The 17,753-nt window shown below is 44.7% G+C and overlaps 1 protein-coding gene across 1 annotated transcript in view; it reads right to left on the reverse strand.

Moving 5' to 3' along the window:
- Positions 1 to 3,747: 3,747 nt before the first annotated feature.
- cdh2 (cadherin 2, type 1, N-cadherin (neuronal)) overlaps positions 3,748 to 17,753 on the reverse strand; it is a 70,439-nt gene continuing 56,433 nt past the window's right edge. The window contains exons 12-16 of the mRNA XM_014123187.3: positions 16,766 to 16,999; positions 15,340 to 15,573; positions 12,905 to 13,044; positions 11,184 to 11,345; positions 3,748 to 5,315 (exon numbers count right to left, since the gene is read on the reverse strand). Of these exons, the coding sequence (XP_013978662.1) occupies positions 5,103 to 5,315; positions 11,184 to 11,345; positions 12,905 to 13,044; positions 15,340 to 15,573; positions 16,766 to 16,999 (983 nt within the window). The 3' untranslated portion in view covers positions 3,748 to 5,102. The remainder of the gene's footprint in view (positions 5,316 to 11,183; positions 11,346 to 12,904; positions 13,045 to 15,339; positions 15,574 to 16,765; positions 17,000 to 17,753) is intronic.

Genomic DNA, 17,753 nt, shown 5'->3' on the forward strand with positions numbered 1-17,753 from the left:
TGCCAGTAGCTGGCTGGAGGTTGAATATGACATTGATCAACAGATACTGGACTGGAGAACAGCCCACACACACATGCGCACGCGTGTACGCACGCACACACACTGAGGTGGAGGAGTAGGATAGGGGCTGGTACTGTGTATAGTGTAATAATTCAGTGGTGGTTTGTATGCTGCTTAAGACATTATCAACCTATACCCCAAACCACAGTTACATATTAACTGTATTGGTTCCTCCTGGCACCAGAGCGCGGCAGAGACCGCCCTAGAGACTTATTGGACTCAGGTGTGTCTTATTATTTCATGATTGTGTCCCTGCTAAAAGAGGTGTGTTTTCTGTGTGTGTTTACTGTGTGTGTTTGTTTCCTGAATAAGTTTGAGACTTAATGTTTTTTTTTTTTTTCAGGTAAACTGTGATCCTGCGCCTACCGTTTCTTAGTAAAGTATTATGTTTATCCTTAACCACTGATTCCTCGTCTGGTCTCTTCTCTGCAACTGGTTCCAACCTCACCATGTCACAGCAAGCTTCTGCCACAACATGGACCCAGCAAAGATCACCCAGATCCGGAATGTCGTAGCCCAACAAGGAGCACTGTTAGGATGGTAGCAAGAACAGCTCTCCCAAATCTCTGGGACCCTTCGGGGCACTTGCCGAGTACCTCCAACCACGGCACGTCCCCAACCCAGGAGGAGCCAATGCCCAGGTCTCATCGCCCAGTGCTACAGACGTCATCGTGGTTCCTCCACGGAACCTGCACCGGGAATGCAAGATCCTAGCCTCCGAGCGGTATGATGGTCACCCACGAGGAAGCAAGGGGTTCCTCACTCAGTGTTCTCTGGTGTTCGAGCTACAGTCCTCCTCATTCCACACCGATCGCCTACATCATCTCTCTACTCTCCTGCAAGGCCCTAGCGTGGGAAACGGCAGTGTGGGAACAGCAGCCACCATCTTGATCCATAGTAGCCTTCACTGCCGAGCTGCGATGAGTCGTCGACCACCCAGTCGTTAGACGAGAAGCGGCCAGCCGACTGTTCAACCTCTACCAAGGGACCAGACCAGTGGCTGACTTCGCCATTGAGTTCCGCACCCTTACCACCAAGAGTGGGTGGATTACGGAGGCACTGGTTACCTCTTTCCACCAGGGTCTGTCTAACTCCATCAAAGATGAATTGGACCTCGTGTCCCTGATAATGCTGGCAATCAGGATTGGCAACCACATCCGGAAACGGGTGAGACAGCGCCCTTTTGACACCACTTCAGCATTCCAGTTTCCTGAGCACCCCAAGCCCACCAAGCCCAGCATGGAGGATCCCATGAAGCTGGGTCACACACGTCTGAGCCCACAGGAGCGTGACAGGCGCATGCGCGAAGGCTGCTGCCTCTACGGCGGAGGTCTCAGCCATCTCTGTGCTACCTGCCCAGAGCTGACAGGAAACGCCAGGGCTGGCCAGGACATGGGGAGCTGTGCAGTTACCCTCCGGCTACCCAGTCATCGTCTGTTACTACTCGCAACCCTCAACTGTGATAACCGTCAGCACTAGATTCAAGCCTTTGTGGACTCCGGGGCCGTGGATAATTTCATTGATCAAGACTTTGCCAGATAGTTACAGATCCCCTGCGTGAAATGTCCCATCCCTCTACAGATTAAAAACCCGATGGACGCCCCATTGGCTCCAGTCAGGTGGATAATCAGACCAAGCCCATTCTACAGCAGGTTGGGGTGAACCACTCTGAGACTCTTAGTTTTCTGTTGATCACTGCTCCTGAGAACCCCCTTATCCTAGGGTACCCATGGCAAGTACTACATAACTCACTAGTTTTCTGGTCCACGGGACACCTACTAGACTGGGGGTAAGGACTGTCTAAGACCCCCACCAAGAGCCTTGCTGTGTCCTCCTGCATCCCTTGAAGACCACAACTTTTCCTCTCTCCCTCCCGAATACTTCGACCTCAGGGAGGCCTTCAGTAAGAGGCAGGCCAGCACCCTTCCTCCTCATCGTCCTTATGACTGTGCCATAGAACTCCTACCCGGCGCCACACCTCCCCGGGGTCGTCTGTACTCCCTCTCAAATCCCAGCAGTCATGGACAATTACATCCGGGAGTCACTGGAGGCAGGTTTCATTTGCCCCTCTACATCCCCTGCTGGTACAGGCTTCTTCTTCGTGGGTAAGAAGGATGGAGGCCTGCGTCCCTGCATCGACTACAGAGGGCTGAACCAGATTACGATCAAGAATCGTTCCCCCTACACCTGATGTCCTCCGCATTGGAGTTGGTCCAAGGGGCCCAACGCAATGCTTACAATCTGGTGAGAATCAGGGAGGGAGATGATTGGAAGCTTGCCTTAAACACCCCTAGTGGCCACTATGAGTATTTAGTCAGGCCCTTCAGGTTATCGAACACACCGGCAGTCTTTCAAGCATTGGTCAATGACACCCTGCGGGATATGTTGAATCGGTTTGTCTTTGTTTACCTCGACAACATCTTGATCTTCTCCAAGACCCTTCCGGAACACATACGGCACATCCGCCAAGTCCTGAGATGCCTCCTGCAGAGTCAACTATATGTCAAGATAGAGAAGTGTGAGTTCAACGTATACCAGGTTTCCTTCCTGGGTCACATTATCTCTACCGCAGGCATCCAAATGGACCCCGCAAAGTTTGAGGTGGTCGCCGACTGGCTCCGTCCCACCTCACTCAAGCAAGTCCAGCGGTTCCTCGGGTTTGCCAATTTGTACAAGGGTTTTATACGCATCTTTGGTGCGGTGGCAGCACCTCTCACGGTCCTAACCTGCAAGTCCCCGACCTGTTTTTGCTGGATCCTCGAGGCTGACAGCGCATTTTCATGGAGCTCAAGGCACCTCTGGACCTATCCTCATTCATCCTGATCTGACTCGTCCCTTTGAGGTGGACGCCTCGGACACCGGAGCAGGGGCACAAGAAACTACACCCATGCGCCTTTCTCTCCAAGCGGTTCTTGCCAGCGGAACGCAACTACGATGTAGCTTGAATTGTTTACCATGTGCGTTTGTTTCCTGAATGAGTTTGAGACTTAGTGTTTGTTGTTTTTTCAAGTGTACTGTGATCCTGCGGTTACCGTTTCTTAGTAAAGTATTATGTTTATCCTTAGCCACAGATTCCTTGTCTGGTCTCTTCTCTGCACCTGGTCTCTTCTCTCACACTAACAGCCCACGCCTTCCTCTCAATCTTCACCACACTCCGGTCTATAATGAAGAGACAGTGCACCCTGGGGATGGAAGGATGGAGAGGAGAGAGAAAAGATATCCCTGAAAAAGTGCTGGAACCCCTGGTTTGGGGGTAGGGAAGAGAGTGTCCCTCTCCGTGTGTGTGTGTGTGTGTGTGTGTGTGTGTGTGTGTGTGTGTGTGGTGTGTGTGTGTGTGTGTGTGTGGTTTTACTATCCTTGCGGGGAACAGAAGTCCTCACAAGGATAGTAAAACAAGGAACATTCGGACAAGTGGGGACATTTCGCCGGTCCCCACAAGGAAAAAGGCTATTTTAGGTTTAGGGGTTAAGTTTAGGAGTTAAGGTTAGGTTTAGGGGTTTGGGGTTAGGTTTAGGAGTTAGGGGGAAATAGACATTTGAATGGGAATCAATTGTTTGGACAGTAAAGGACAATAAAACAAACATTGTGTGTGTGTGTGTGTGTGTGTGTCTGTATTTTTATGTGTGTGCATGCGTGTGCATGTTTTTGTAAAGATTTTGAATCCTTCTTGTATAATGAAAAGATAAAAACATGCAAAAAACGTTTAATCTGTAATCCAAATTATACATATACAGGGTTCTGGATAGTAGCATTTGTTTCAGAGACCACGCAAAAAAAAAATAACAACAGAAAATAAGATACAATCTGTACATATTTGTGTTTACAGTGAGTAGCCAATCAGAGATGAGAACCAGAAGAACAATAAGGCAGATGAACGGACAGAATCAACATATTCATCATCATCGTCGTCTTGGTTTAGTCAGAGTTGGGGTCAATTCCTTTTTAAGTTAGTCAATTCAGGATGTAAACTGAAATTCCAATTACACATTTTTCTCAAAGAGAAACATTGTGGAAAGTTGGATTTGGAATTTCAATTTACTTCCTGAATTGACTGAAAATGAAAAGGAATTTATCCCAACTCTGGTTTTGGTCGACTCCACCGACCAAACCTCAGAGTATCAAAACAATATCTTTGCTACAATATATAGGACTGGTGACTCGGTTTAGTTTGCAACCAGCTGCATAAGTTAGAATGTGAAAAAAAGCTTAAAGCAAAACAAAGAAAAACACGGAAACTATCTAGTCTTTTATCGTTTACTGTACACGTCTTCACTCAATGCTCTCGATCCAACAATGGGGAGTGTTCATCCTGTGTGTTTCCATGGCAATGATGATTGCATACACACTCAGTGAGGTGTAACCCAAACACACAAACTTTCACACACTACACACATGTGGTGAAGCGTGCGTTCCTCATTTTAAACATCCGCTCTCTTACAGCCTGAAATCCCAGCAAGAGTCAGGACCTTGAAAGTCATGATGAACAGAAAACTTAAACAGAATCAAACGAATGTACAAAAAGGCACGTTTTACCCCAGTGCTTCTGTACTGTGAGATTCAAGTGTAACTGAGCGTCTTTAGCATCGCTAACCGCTGAGCGAGAGCCCAGGCTCTCTCATTCACTGTTAACCACCAGTCAAAGTACCAACGGTCGGTTTCCTTCCAATGTTGTCCTCTGAGCGTTAAGTGTCCCTAAGCATGTGGGCGAACACTCCGCTAGCCTCATTTAGCCTGTATGCTAACAGGCTAAGCTAGCAGTCACCACACAAACGTACTCGAACTGTTAGCGACCCTTAGCATGTGGTCTAACACCCCACACTAACCTCAATTTTCCTCCATGCTAGCAGGCTAGCCTAGCAGTTGCCACACCAATGTACTCCATTTAGTTTCTGATCCTCTGTTCCAGTCCGCCAAAATATGAGTCTCTTCACAACCAGCACTCCTTCAACGTCCCATGACTTAAAAAAGCCCCCCTCCCCGTTCTCCCCCATCCCACCCACCAATCGCCCCTTCCCAGACCCCTCTCCGGCCTCAGCGAGGGGCTAGTCCTTGTCGTCCCCTCCTCCGTAGAGGTCTGCCAGCTTGCGGAAGCGCGGGCCCCAGTCACTGAGGTAGTCGTAGTCCTGGTCTCCGCCGGAGGAAGACGAGTGAAGGGAGCTGAGGGAGCCGGCGGTGGAGCCGCTGCCCTCATAGTCAAAAACCAGCAGGCTGTCGTAGGGGGGCGCCGTCGGGTCGTTATCAGCTGCCTTCAGACCCTGGGGAGGGGGAGAGGGGTGAGGATAGATGAGGGTTGAGATAGAGAGAGAGACATAATGAGAAGAGGGAGAGGAGATAGGTAAATAGAGAGAGAGTAAAGGAGAGATAGCAAGACAGAAGGGGAGACATATAGGGAAAAGAGAAAGGTTGAGAGAGGTAAAGGGAGAGAACAAAGAAGAGACAGAAAGAGAGAGAAAAGCAGGAAAAAAGAGGCAGAAGAGAGAGAAACAGAGAGAGTGAGAGATATAGAATGAATGAGATATAGGTAGTAGGAGAGCAAGGGAAGAGGAGAAGAAGGAGGGATTATGGAGGGAGGAGGAGAGAAGAGAGGAAGGAGAGGAGTATTTAGGTCAGGCTGGACAGATGCTGGGTAGTCTCTCTGAGGAGATTCAGCAGATTACACGCGCGCACACACACACACACACACACACACACACACACGCGCCCTACTGCACCACAATTGACAGAATTTATTATAACGTTGTCTTAAAGTGTTATTATTGACTGACGTCTTGTCTCAGTGATAAAACTAATAAAACAAATCTGATAAGCTGAAGCTCTAGACATGTTTTGGGGATTTCTGCATGCCATACCCCCAACTGTCTCCTTAATTTGATTGACTTGAGGAGTGAGGCAGGGGAAGAAGCATCGGCATGTCATTTCTGCTAGATTAAGCTGTCTAGATCAGCTCGCCATGTATGACAGCTCGCCTCATTATTCAGAGCTGTGTTTGGCAGAAATCTCTATCCTGCCTGTCTAACCTAGTGACATACACACACTCAGCGTAGGAAGAACAACGTCATCAATTGAAAGACATGTATAAACTGCTTGACAAGCATGAACCTCGTCTATATATAGATATAAACTCATATACAGTTGAAGTCTGAAGTTTACATACACCTTAGCCAAATACATTTCAACTCAGTTTTTGACAATTCCTGACATTTAATCCTAGGAACAATTCCTTGTCCTAGGCCAGTTAGGATCACCACTTTATTTTCAGAATGTGAAATGTCAAAATAATAGTAGAGAGAATTATTTATTTCAGCTTTTATTTCTTTCATCACATTCCAGTAGGTCAAAAGTTTACATACACTCAATTAGTATTTGATAGCATTGCCTTTAAATTGTTTAACTTGGGTCAAACTTGTCGGGTAGCCTTCCACAAGCTTCCCACAATAAGTTGGGTGAATTGTGGCCAATTCCTCCTGACAGAGCTGGTGTAACTGGGTCAGGGTTGTAGGCCTCCTTGATCGCACACACTTTTTCAGTTCTGCCCACACATTTTCTATGAGATTGAGGTCAGGGCTTTGTGATGGGCACTCCAATACCTTGACTTTGTTGTCCTTAAACCATTTTGCCACAACTTTGGAAGTATGCTTGGGGTCATTGTCCATTTGGAAGACCCATTTCCAACCAAGCTTTAACTTCCTGACTGATGTCATGAGATGTTGCTTCAATATATCCACATATTTTTCCTCCCTCATGACGCCATCTATTTTGTGAAGTGCACCAGTCCCTCCTCCAGCAAAGCACCCCCACAACATGATGCTGCAACCACCGTGCCTCACGGTTGGGATGGTGTTCTTCAGCTTGCAAGGCTCCCCATTTTTCTCCTCCAAACATAACGATGGTCATTATGGCCGAACAGTTCTATTTTGTTTCATCAGACCAGAGGACATTTCTCCAAAAAGTACGATCTTTGTCCCCATGTGCAGTTGCAAACTGTAGTCTGGCTTAATTATGGCGGTTTTGGAGCAGTGGCTTCTTCCTTGCTGAGCGGCCTTTCAGGTTATGTCGATATAGGACTCGTTTATCTGTGGATATAGATACTTTATACCTGTTCCTCCAGCATCTTCACAAGGTCCTTTGCTGCTGTTCTGGGATTGATTTGCACGTTTTACACCAAAGTACGTTAATCTCTTGGTGACAGAACACGTCTCCTTCCTGAGCGGTATGACGGCTGCTTTGTCCAATGGTGTTTATACTTGCGTACTATTGTTTGTACAGATGAACGTGGTACCTTCAGGCGTTTGGAAATTGCTCCCAAGGATGAACCAGACTTGTGGAGGTCTTCAATTTTTTTTCTAAGGTCTTGGCTGATTTCTTTTGATTTTCCCATGATGTCAAGCAAAGAGACACTGAGTTTAGGCCTTGAAATACATCCACAGGTACACCTCCAATTGACTCAAATTATGTCAATTAGCCTATCAGAAGCTTCTAAAGCCATGACATCATTTTCTGGAATTTTCCAAGCTGTTTAAAGGCACAGTCAACTTAGTGTATGTAAACGTCTGACCCACTGGAATTGTGATACAGTGAATTATAAGTGAATTATAATCTGTCTGTAAACAATTGTTGGAAAAAGTACTTGTGTCATGCACAAAGTAGATGTCCCAACACAATTGATTGGCTCAAACACATTAAGAAGGAAAGAAATGACAGAAATGTACTTTTAACAAGGCACACATGTTAATTGAAATGCATTCCAGGTGACTACCTCATGAAGCTGGTTCAGAGAATGCCAAAGCTGTCATCAAGGCAAAGGGCGGCTACTTTGAAGAATCTCAAATATAAAATATATTTGGATTTGTTTAACCTCTCTTGGGGAGGCAATAGTGCAATAATGCCAAACGACGACCACGGTTCACACTATTCAACAGCCAGTGAAAAATCAGAGCGCCAAATTCAAAACCACAAAATGTGATAATTCAAAGTTCTCAAACAAAGGACTATTTTACCCCATTTTAAAGGTACATGTCTCCTTAACGTAACCACATTGTCTGATTTCAAAAAGGCTTTATGACGAAAGCATAAAGTTAGATTATGTTAGGACAGTTCCAACACAAGAAAAAGCACACAGCCATTTTCCTAGCAAGGACAGGCGTCACAAAAACCAGAAAACCAGCTAAAATTATGCACTATCCTTTGACGATCTTCATCAGATGACACTCCTAGGACATCATGTTACACAATACATGCATTTTTTTGTTCGATAAAGTTCATATTTATATCCATAAACCCCCTTTCACATTGGCGCGTGATGTTCAGAAAATATTTTGCCTCCAATACTGCCGGTGAATCAGCACAACAATTTACAAAAATACTCACCATAAACGTTGATAAAATATTAAACTGTTATTCAAGAAGAATTATAGATGAACATCTCCTTTATGCAAACGCTGTGACAGATTTCAAAAAAGCTTCATGAGGAAAGCACACTTTGCAATAATCTGAGTACTGCGCTCAGAAAAATACACTAGGCAATACAGATACCCGCCATTTTGGAGTCATCTAAAATCAGAAATAGCATTAGAAATATTCACTTACCTTTGATGATCTTCATCAGAAGGCACTTCCAGGATTCCCAGGTCCACAATAAATGTTGCTTTGTTCGATAAAGTCCATAATTTATGTCCAAATAGCTCCTTGTTGTTAGCGCGTTCAGTTAGCTACTCCAAGTGTAGGAAACGCGTGGAAAATGTCACGACGAAAAGTAAAAAAAGTTATATAGCATCAATCTTTAGGGCCTTTATCACTTAGAACTTCAATAATATTCCAACCGGACTTTTCCAGTGTCTTGAAAAATGTTTTGGAACACAGCTAACTCTCACGTGAACGCGCACCAATGAACGCCAGTACCTTCCTGAGTCAACAACTTCCAACTTCCTCTGTTCGCTCTCTGTTCATCATAGACGCCTAAAACAACTTTCTAAAGACTGTTGACATCTAGTGGAAGCCTTAGGAAGTGCAAAATGAACCCTAAGTCACTGTGTGTTCGATAGGCAATGACTTGAAAGGACTACAAGCACCAGAATTCTCACTTCCGGGTTAGATTTTTCTCAGGTTTTTGTCTGCCATATGAGTTCTGTTATACTCACAGACATCATTCAAACAGTTTTAGAAACTCCAGAGTGTTTTCTATCCAAATCTACTAATAATATGCATATTCTAGTTCCTGGGCCCGAGTAGTAGGGCGTTTAATTTGGGTACGTTTTTCATCCGGCCGTGAAAATACTGCCCCCTACCCTAGAAAGGTTAACACTTTTTTGGTTACTACATGATTCCATATGTGTTATTTCATAGTTTTGATGTCTTCACTATTATTCGACAATGTAGAAAATAGTAAAAATAAAGAAAATATATACATACTCCAGAATCCGAAATTGCTTGTCCTAATGTTTTAAAATGTCTTAATCCCATTCTTTTCCTTTTTTAGATTGTGAACAGTTAGATATTACTGCACTGTTGGAAAGGGAAAGGGGGATGGATACCTAGTCAGTTGTACAACTGAATGCATTCAACTGAAATGTGTCTTCCGCATTTAACCCAGCCCCTCTGAATCAGAGAGGTGCAGGGGGCTGCCTTAATCGATATCCACATCTTCGGCGCCCGGGGAACAGTGGGTCAACTGCCTTGCTCAGGGGCAGAACGACAGATTTTTACCATGTCAGCTCAGGGATTCGATCCAGCAACCTTTCGGTTAATGGCCCAACGCTCTAACCGCTAGGCCTGAATACTTTCCGAAATCACTGTATGCAAATAGATTATTCAAGTGGTTGGGCATTTTCAACACATAAATGTTTCTTAAAAAACCTAGAAGTAGTCACATCTAATTTTATTGGTGGCATACACATATTTAGCAGATGTTATTGCGGGTGTAGCTAAATGCTTGTGTTCCTATCTCTGGGAGACTAGTCAGGATCGAGGGAAAGATGAACAGAGCAAAGTACAGAAAAATCCTTGATGAAAACCTGCTCCAGTGCGCTCCGGACCTCAGAATTAAGTACACAGCCAAGACAATTCAGGAGTGGCTTCGGGAAAAGTCTCTGAATGTCCTTGAGTGGCCCAGCCAGAGCCCGGACTTGAACCAGATCAAACATCTCTGGAGAGACCTTAAAATAGCTGTGCAGCAACGCTCCCCATCCTACCTGACAAAACTTGAGAGGATCTGCAGAGAAGAATGGGAGAAACTCCTCAAATACAGGTGTGCCAAGCTTGTAGCATCACACCCAAGGAGACTTGAGTCTGTAATCGCTGCCAAAGGTACTTCAACAAAGTACTGATTAAAGGGTCTGAATAGTTATGTAAATGTTATATTTCGGTTTGTTTTGCAAAAATGTTTTTTTCTTCGTCAATATGGGGTATTGTGTGTTGATTGATGAGGAAAAAAACACAAATTTAATCAATTTTAGAATAAGGCTGTAACGTAACAGAATGTGGGAAAGGTAAAGGGGTCTGAATATTACACTTCAGACATACCCCAGCAGACATGCCACTATGAGTTCTTCACTGTACCCAGACTAAAAACAGATTTAATAGGTAGAGACATGTCATTATGGGATGCTCTGCCACAAGAGGTTACTCAGGCAGAAAGCAAGTTTAGCTTTGAAAAACAGATTAAAAAAACATATTGTATCACAGCACCTCTCATCTTTCTAAATATCTACTTTAACTGTACTGTATATAAGAATAAGAATATGTATATACAATATGATAGTGTCTAAATAGTATTTTTTATTTGTCTCTTGGTGTCTTTCCAATTTTTAACATTTTTTTTAAATTTTGAATGTAATGTAATAGCTCATGTTCTTGTGTATAGCTGTTCTGTACTTTGTCATGTATGTGTGTTTCATGTGGACCCCAGGAAGAGTAGCTAAACTAAACCTTAAATTAGCCAGCCGGGCCTGCCCATGTCTGTACCACGCTAATCTGCACCGTTAGAAAAGCTCATTAAGAATTAAACATAGAGACAGGGATGCTCCCTCTCTTTCTATCACAGTGAGTCACACACACAGTCACGCACACACACACACAACACCCACTCCCCCAACAGAAAAAACACACACACTCCACTCCGTAACTACCTCATGGATGAAGTCTCCTATATCTCCTGGGTGGGGTGCAGCAGAGCGGAGGGGGTACAGGTGGTCCTGGTGGAGGGGTCTCTCGTCCATACGCCTGATTCCCACCTTTACCATCTCTGGCTCCAACGCATCGGGCTGCTGCAGCTGGCTCAGGTCATAGTCCTGGAGAGTGGGGGATAGAGAGATGTGGGGAAAAGAGAGAGAGAGTTGAGGGAGGGAGAGAGGGAGGGGGATAGAGGGGTGTGGAGGGAGAGAGGGATAGAGAGGAAGAGTAATTCACGGTGGGTACTACACATGTGGAGATCATCCGTTCCTCTACCATGTGTCTCACAAAGAAACGGTGGTTGGAACCAGAGTGAGTGAGACAGAGAGAGTGAGAGAGAGCGAGAGAGAGAGAGAGAGAGAGAAAGAGAGATAGAAGGTTAAGAGATATGTCCTCTGATCCTTTCTACTTTTGAATGGAGTGTCTGATTCATTGATGAATCATCCAGAAACACATGATGAAACATCAATCTCCAGGGGAGATGGACTAAATGACCCTTTCAGGGACAATAAAACTTGGTCATGTAACCACCTTGGACATTGTTCACTGCAATAGCTAACCACTGAAACTATTTCAGGGGAGAGCTGTGAATGCTACAATAACATGAAGGACAGAGAGAACAGGAGAGGAGGAGAGGAAATGGCGAGATAAATACAGATGGGTTTGTCCCTGGCCTTGGTTATATTGTTATTTTCCAGACAGAGGAGAAGAAGACCAGGCTGAGTCCCCAATGGCATCCTATTATCTTTATTCTGCACTACCTTTGATCAGTGCCCATAGGCTCTGGTCAAAAGTAGTGCATTGTATATGGAATAGGGTGCCATTTGGGATGCGGCCACAGCCATCTCTACAGCCAGCCAAGGAGCCATTGTAACTGGAGAGAAATAGCTGGGCTTTGTCACTGCTTGCCATGCTCAATCTTTGATACAGGGATGGTAGGCTAGGTTCACAAAAATCTGATGAAACTGTAACCACTTCAAAACGTAACATGTGCAGTGAGGGTGCGTGTTTTTCATTTGAGAGGCTGTACTGTAACTGTATGCCTGGCTGTCTTTGTGTCAGAGAGGCCATGACATCCTAATACGTTTATAGTGCACTACTTTTGATCAGAACCCATAGGGATGCAACATCCGCAATTTGCCTCAGTGTAGCACCAGAGAGCCAGACCGCGTGACTGCTCCTGTAGCTGTCCCCGGCCTAGCCATGCCCCATAACCCCTCCCTACTAGGAGTTCCAGACAGACATTACTAATCCATCCCACAGCAGGGGGGGTGATCAGGGGGAAGTAGCCAATCCACTCTCCAACAGTTCATTTCCCAGCACTGCCAATTCCCCGATGCAACAGCGGGAGGGAGGGGAGTACCATCCATCGCAGTGAAAGATGGCCTCTCGCCCTAACCCCTACCTCCCATGCCATCACCATGGCGATAAATGTTTATCACCGCCTCTCAGAACTCAATTAATATCCAATGACTGGTTGGTTAGGTCCTACAACCGCCAATGTTACAGTCCCTCAGTGTGTCTGTGTGTGTATCTGTGTGTCTATGCTAACGCTAGCAGCGTGATTAGTATGCGTGCGTGTGTTCATACATGTGTGTGTGTACCTGGTACTCCTGTGTATGTGTGTGTGTCTGTCCATCAGTGTGTGTGTCCATCTGTGTTTGTGTGCTTACTCTACCTGGTCCTCCTCTCCTCCTCCCTCTTCGTCGTACTTCAGTATGTTGTCTCTGACATCGTCCTCTGGGTCGATCAGCAGCTGCTTGGCCTGACGTTCCTTATCTCTCCTTTTCATCCACATCACAAAGAACAACACCATCACTAGAGAGAGAGAGAGAGAGAGGAGAGAGAGAGAGATAATTAGAACTTCACCACCATTTAATTTGATCAGTTTAAATGTGATATCAGCACTAGTGCACATTGTATCAAAGGCCACATTTACACTACAGTTGCTTAACAGAGAGAGAGAGAGAAAAATGATGGGGGAAGAAGAAGAAGGAGGGGGAAGGAGGCAGGGGCAGGGTAGAAGAAAATAGAAAGAAGGTAAGAATGAATACCTATAAACAAACGATATGCAGCTTTAGTTTTAATTCAACCATATTTCTATGCCTTGTAAAGAGAATCAGGAGAGGAGTTTTAAAGCTTGACGGGAGCTTGATCAGTGATTGCCTGGTTTTATCCACATAATCTGGGCGGATTTTCAGAGAATGACTGAGAGGGGGTGGTAGGTGGGCGAGGCTGGGGGAGATTGGTGGAGGGCTGTCAAGAGGCTGTCGTGAGGAGGGTTCTATGCAGTGGGGGAGGGGTACTTATCTCCTAAAGGGGGGTGCTTAAGTTTGGGGAAGGCAGATTTAAGGATAGCTTTTAATGTAGCTACTGTAATCTACTGTAGCTGCTGTCTGGGAGGAGCAGCGGGGATGCCAAACGTTTACAGTACCAGTCAAAAGTTTGGACACACCAACTCATTCCAGGGTTTTTCTTTATTTTTACTATTTTCTACATTGTAAACAACAGTGAAGACATCAAAACTATGGAATAACACATATGGAATCATGTAGAAACCAAAAAAGTGTTAAACGAATTAAAATATATTTCATATTTGAGATTCTTCAAAGTAGCAACCCTTTGCCTTGATGACAGCTTGGCACACTCTTGGCATTCTCTCAACCAACTTCATGAGGTAGTCACCTGGAATGCATTTCAGTTAACAGGTGTGCCTTGTCAGAAGTTCATTTGTGGAATTTCTTTCCTTCTTAATGCATTTGAGCCAATCAGTTGTGTTGTGACTAGGTAGGTGTGGTATACAGAAGATAGCCCTATTTGGTAAAAGACCAAGTCCATATTATAGCAAGAACAGCTCAAATAAGCAAAGAGAAACAACAGCCTATCATCACTTTAAGACATGAAGGTCAGTCAATCCAGAAAATTTCAAGAACTTTGGAAGTTTCTTCAAGTGCAGTCGCAAAAACCATCAAGCACTATAATGAAACTGGCTCTCATGAGGACCACCACTGGAAAGGAAGACCCAGAGTTAACTCTGCTGCAGAGGATACGTTCATTAGAGTTACCAGCCTCAGAAATTGCAGCCCAAATAAATGCTTCAGAGTTCAATTAACAGACACATCGAAAACATCAACTGAACAGAGGAGACTGTGTGAATCAGGCCTTGAATTTCTGCAAAGAAACCACTACTAAAGGACACCAATAATAAGAAGAGACTTGCTTGGGCCAAGAAACACGAGCAATGGACATTCGACCGGTGGAAATCTGTCGACCGGTGGAAATCTTTGGTCTGATGAGTCCAAATTTGAGATTTTTGGTTCCAACCTCCGTATCTTTGTGAGACACATAGTAGGTGAACGGATGATCTCCACATGTGTGGTTCCCACTGTGAAGCATGGAGGAGGAGGTGTTATGGTGCTTTGCTGGTGACACTCTCCGTGATTTATTTAGAATTCAAGGCACACTTAACCAGCATGGCTACTACAGCATTCTGCTGCGATACGCCATCCCATCTGGTTTGCGCTTAGTGGGACTATCATTTGTTTTTCAACAGGACAATGACCCAAAACACACCTCCAGGCTATTTGACCAAGAAGGAGAGTGATGGAGTGCTGCATCAGATGACCTGGCCTCCCCAACACCTGACCTCAACCCAATTGAAATGGTTTGGGATGAGTTGCACCGCAGAGTGAAGGAAAAGCAGCTAAAAAGTGCTCAGCATATGTGGGAACTCTTTCAAGACTGTTGGAAAAGTATTCCAGGTGACTACCTCATGAAGCTGGTTGAGAGAATGCCAAGAGTGTGCAAAGCTGTCTTCAAGGCAAAGTGTGGCTACTTTGAAGAATCTAAAATATATTTTGATTTGTTTAACACTTTTTTGGTTACTACATGATTCCATGTGTTATTTCATAGTTTTGATGTCTTCACTATTATTCTACAATGTAGAAAATATTTCAAATAAAGAAAAACCCTGGAATGAGTAGGTGTGTCCAAACTTTTGACTGATACTGTACATAGATTATGTTCTGTAGCTATAAGAAGACCCTGCTAGGAGAATGAGGCAGAAGAGGATGGGGATATGATGTGTGTGTGCCTGCATACAACCTGACTGACCTAGCATTATGATGATACAGATGAGGATGGCGATGATGGCTCCAGTGCCCAGGCCTGCTGCGATGATGCGTTCCATGTCCACACAATCTCCATGGTGATCACACTGACACACCTTGACCCTCAGGTAGGATGTATTGGACATGGGCAGGTTGCCTGAGTCTGTGATGATGATTGGAACCTCGTAGATACCACTCTCCAGAAAACCTATCCGCAGCCTGATCTGAGCATATTCACCTGGGATTGAGAGAGAGCGAGAGCGCGAGAGAAAAAGAGACGGGATAGACGGGGAATGAGGGAGAGAGAAAAAGAGGGACAGAGAGAGAAGTCAGGTTACCACTAGAAGTCAGGTTACCACTAGAAGTCTAGAAGTCAGGTTACCACTAGAAGTCAGGTTACCACTAGAAGTCTAGAAGTCAGGTTACCACTAGAAGTCAGGTTACCACTAGAAGTCTAGAAGTCAGGTTACCACTAGAAGTCAGGTTACCACTAGAAGTCTAGAAGTCAGGTTACCACTAGAAGTCAGATTACCACTAGAAGTCTAGAAGTCAGGTTACCACTGGAAGTCAGGTTACCACTAGAAGTCTAGAAGTCAGGTTACCACTAGAAGTCAGGTTACCACTAGAAGTCTAGAAGTCAGGTTACCACTAGAAGTCAGGTTACCACCAGAAGTCTAGAAGTCAGGTTACTACTAGATTCATCAGGGCATGGACTCTACAAGAAGTCAAAAGCATTCGACAGGGATGCTGGCCCATGTTGACTCCAATGCTTCCTACAGTTGTGTCAAGTTGGCTGGATGTCCTTTGGGTGGTGGACCATTCTTGTTACACACGGGAAACTGTTGAGCGTGAAAAACCCAGCATCGTTCCAGTTCTTGACATGCTCAAACCGGTGCGCCTGGCACCTACTACCATACCCTGTTCAAAGGCATTAAATATTTTGTCTTGCCCATTCACCCTCTGAATGGCATACATTCACAAACCATGTCTCAATTGTCTCAAGGCTTAGAAATACTTCTTTAACCTCTCTCATCCCCTTCATCTACATTAATTGAAGTGGATTTAAGAAGTGACATCAATAAGGGATCATAGCTTTCATCTGGATTCATCTGGTCAGTTTTTGTCATGGAAAGAGCAGGTGTTCCTAATGTTTTGTACACTCAGCTTAAGTGTTTACTTTGGCAATGTAAGTGTTTTACTTTCCATGTCAATTAAGACTTTACATATTACATATATTGAATTGAATTGAGAGAGAGTAATATAGGGAAGGTGAGAGCAAGAAAGAGAGAGCGAGATGGGGAACAATTTTGAACAAGTTATTTTGTCATGGCAATAAAGCATTTTTTAATTTCATTGAGGGCAATAGAGAAATGTAGTGACAGGGAGTGGAAGAAAGACAGGAAAGATAAAACACAGACACACACACTAACCATTGAGGCGTGTGAGGGTCCAGTTTCGTCGTGCGTCTGCCGGCCGGTTGGCCAGTTCGAAGGCAAAGGGGCCGGCGTTAGGGGTCAGATCGGGGTCGCTGGCGGTGATGTTGATGGCGTTGGGCTCAGGCTTCTCACACATCTCCACTTCCGGAGGGAAGACATGAGGAGCATTGTCATTTATGTCTAAAAGGTACATCTGTAACGTACCCGTACCACTGGCAGGGGGGATGCCTGAGAGAGAGGACGGAGGGATGGAGGAGAGAGAGGAGAGACCAGTGAGATAAGCAAAGAGGAGAAAAAGGCCCCTTAGATAGGAAGGAATATTACAACAAATGACAAAAAGGCAACCTGTTTGGTGCAACATAGATACTGTACTGAACAATTTATATGTTGAGAGGAGATACCAGGGGTTGGAACCGGTTCAGAGAACAGAACTGAAAACCGGAACCAACCCCGGAACGAAAGTGATCCATATTGTTCCGGAACAGAACCGTTATTTTAAATGCATGGGAACTGGCTAATAATGTTATTTTACGTTCCAGCCATCTAGTACAACAACAAAACCAACTAAGCGCCTAGGCAAAGCCCTCACTCTGTCACTCAAAAACGTATTCCAGTGTCTGCCTGCAAGCAAAAAAATCTTTGCCTGTGTGTGTTAAGGCAACCTTCCGCTCCCCCCTCCGAAGCATAGGCTACTGACTGTACTAACGTTGCATTAATGCTTGATTCAGGAGATAGTGAGCCCAATTTTTTATTAGCTATAGAATAATGGATTCACTTTTTCAATGCTAGTTAAGGATTCAACAGGCCTAGTAATCATGTTTCACGTTGGATTTATTAACTACAAAAAGGTAAGACGTGTTTTAAATTCTGGTACCACTCTGCACACACAAGCTTGTTAGCTATCTCAAGCTATGTCAAAGGACATTCAAAGTTCCTCCATAGAAGCGGCTCCTCCTAGGTTTAATTCTGTGGAACTAATTTG

The sequence above is a fragment of the Salmo salar genome, chromosome 10, assembly GCF_965601325.2.
Source record: "Salmo salar chromosome 10, fSalSal1, whole genome shotgun sequence".
Taxonomy (NCBI): Eukaryota; Metazoa; Chordata; class Actinopteri; order Salmoniformes; family Salmonidae; genus Salmo; species Salmo salar.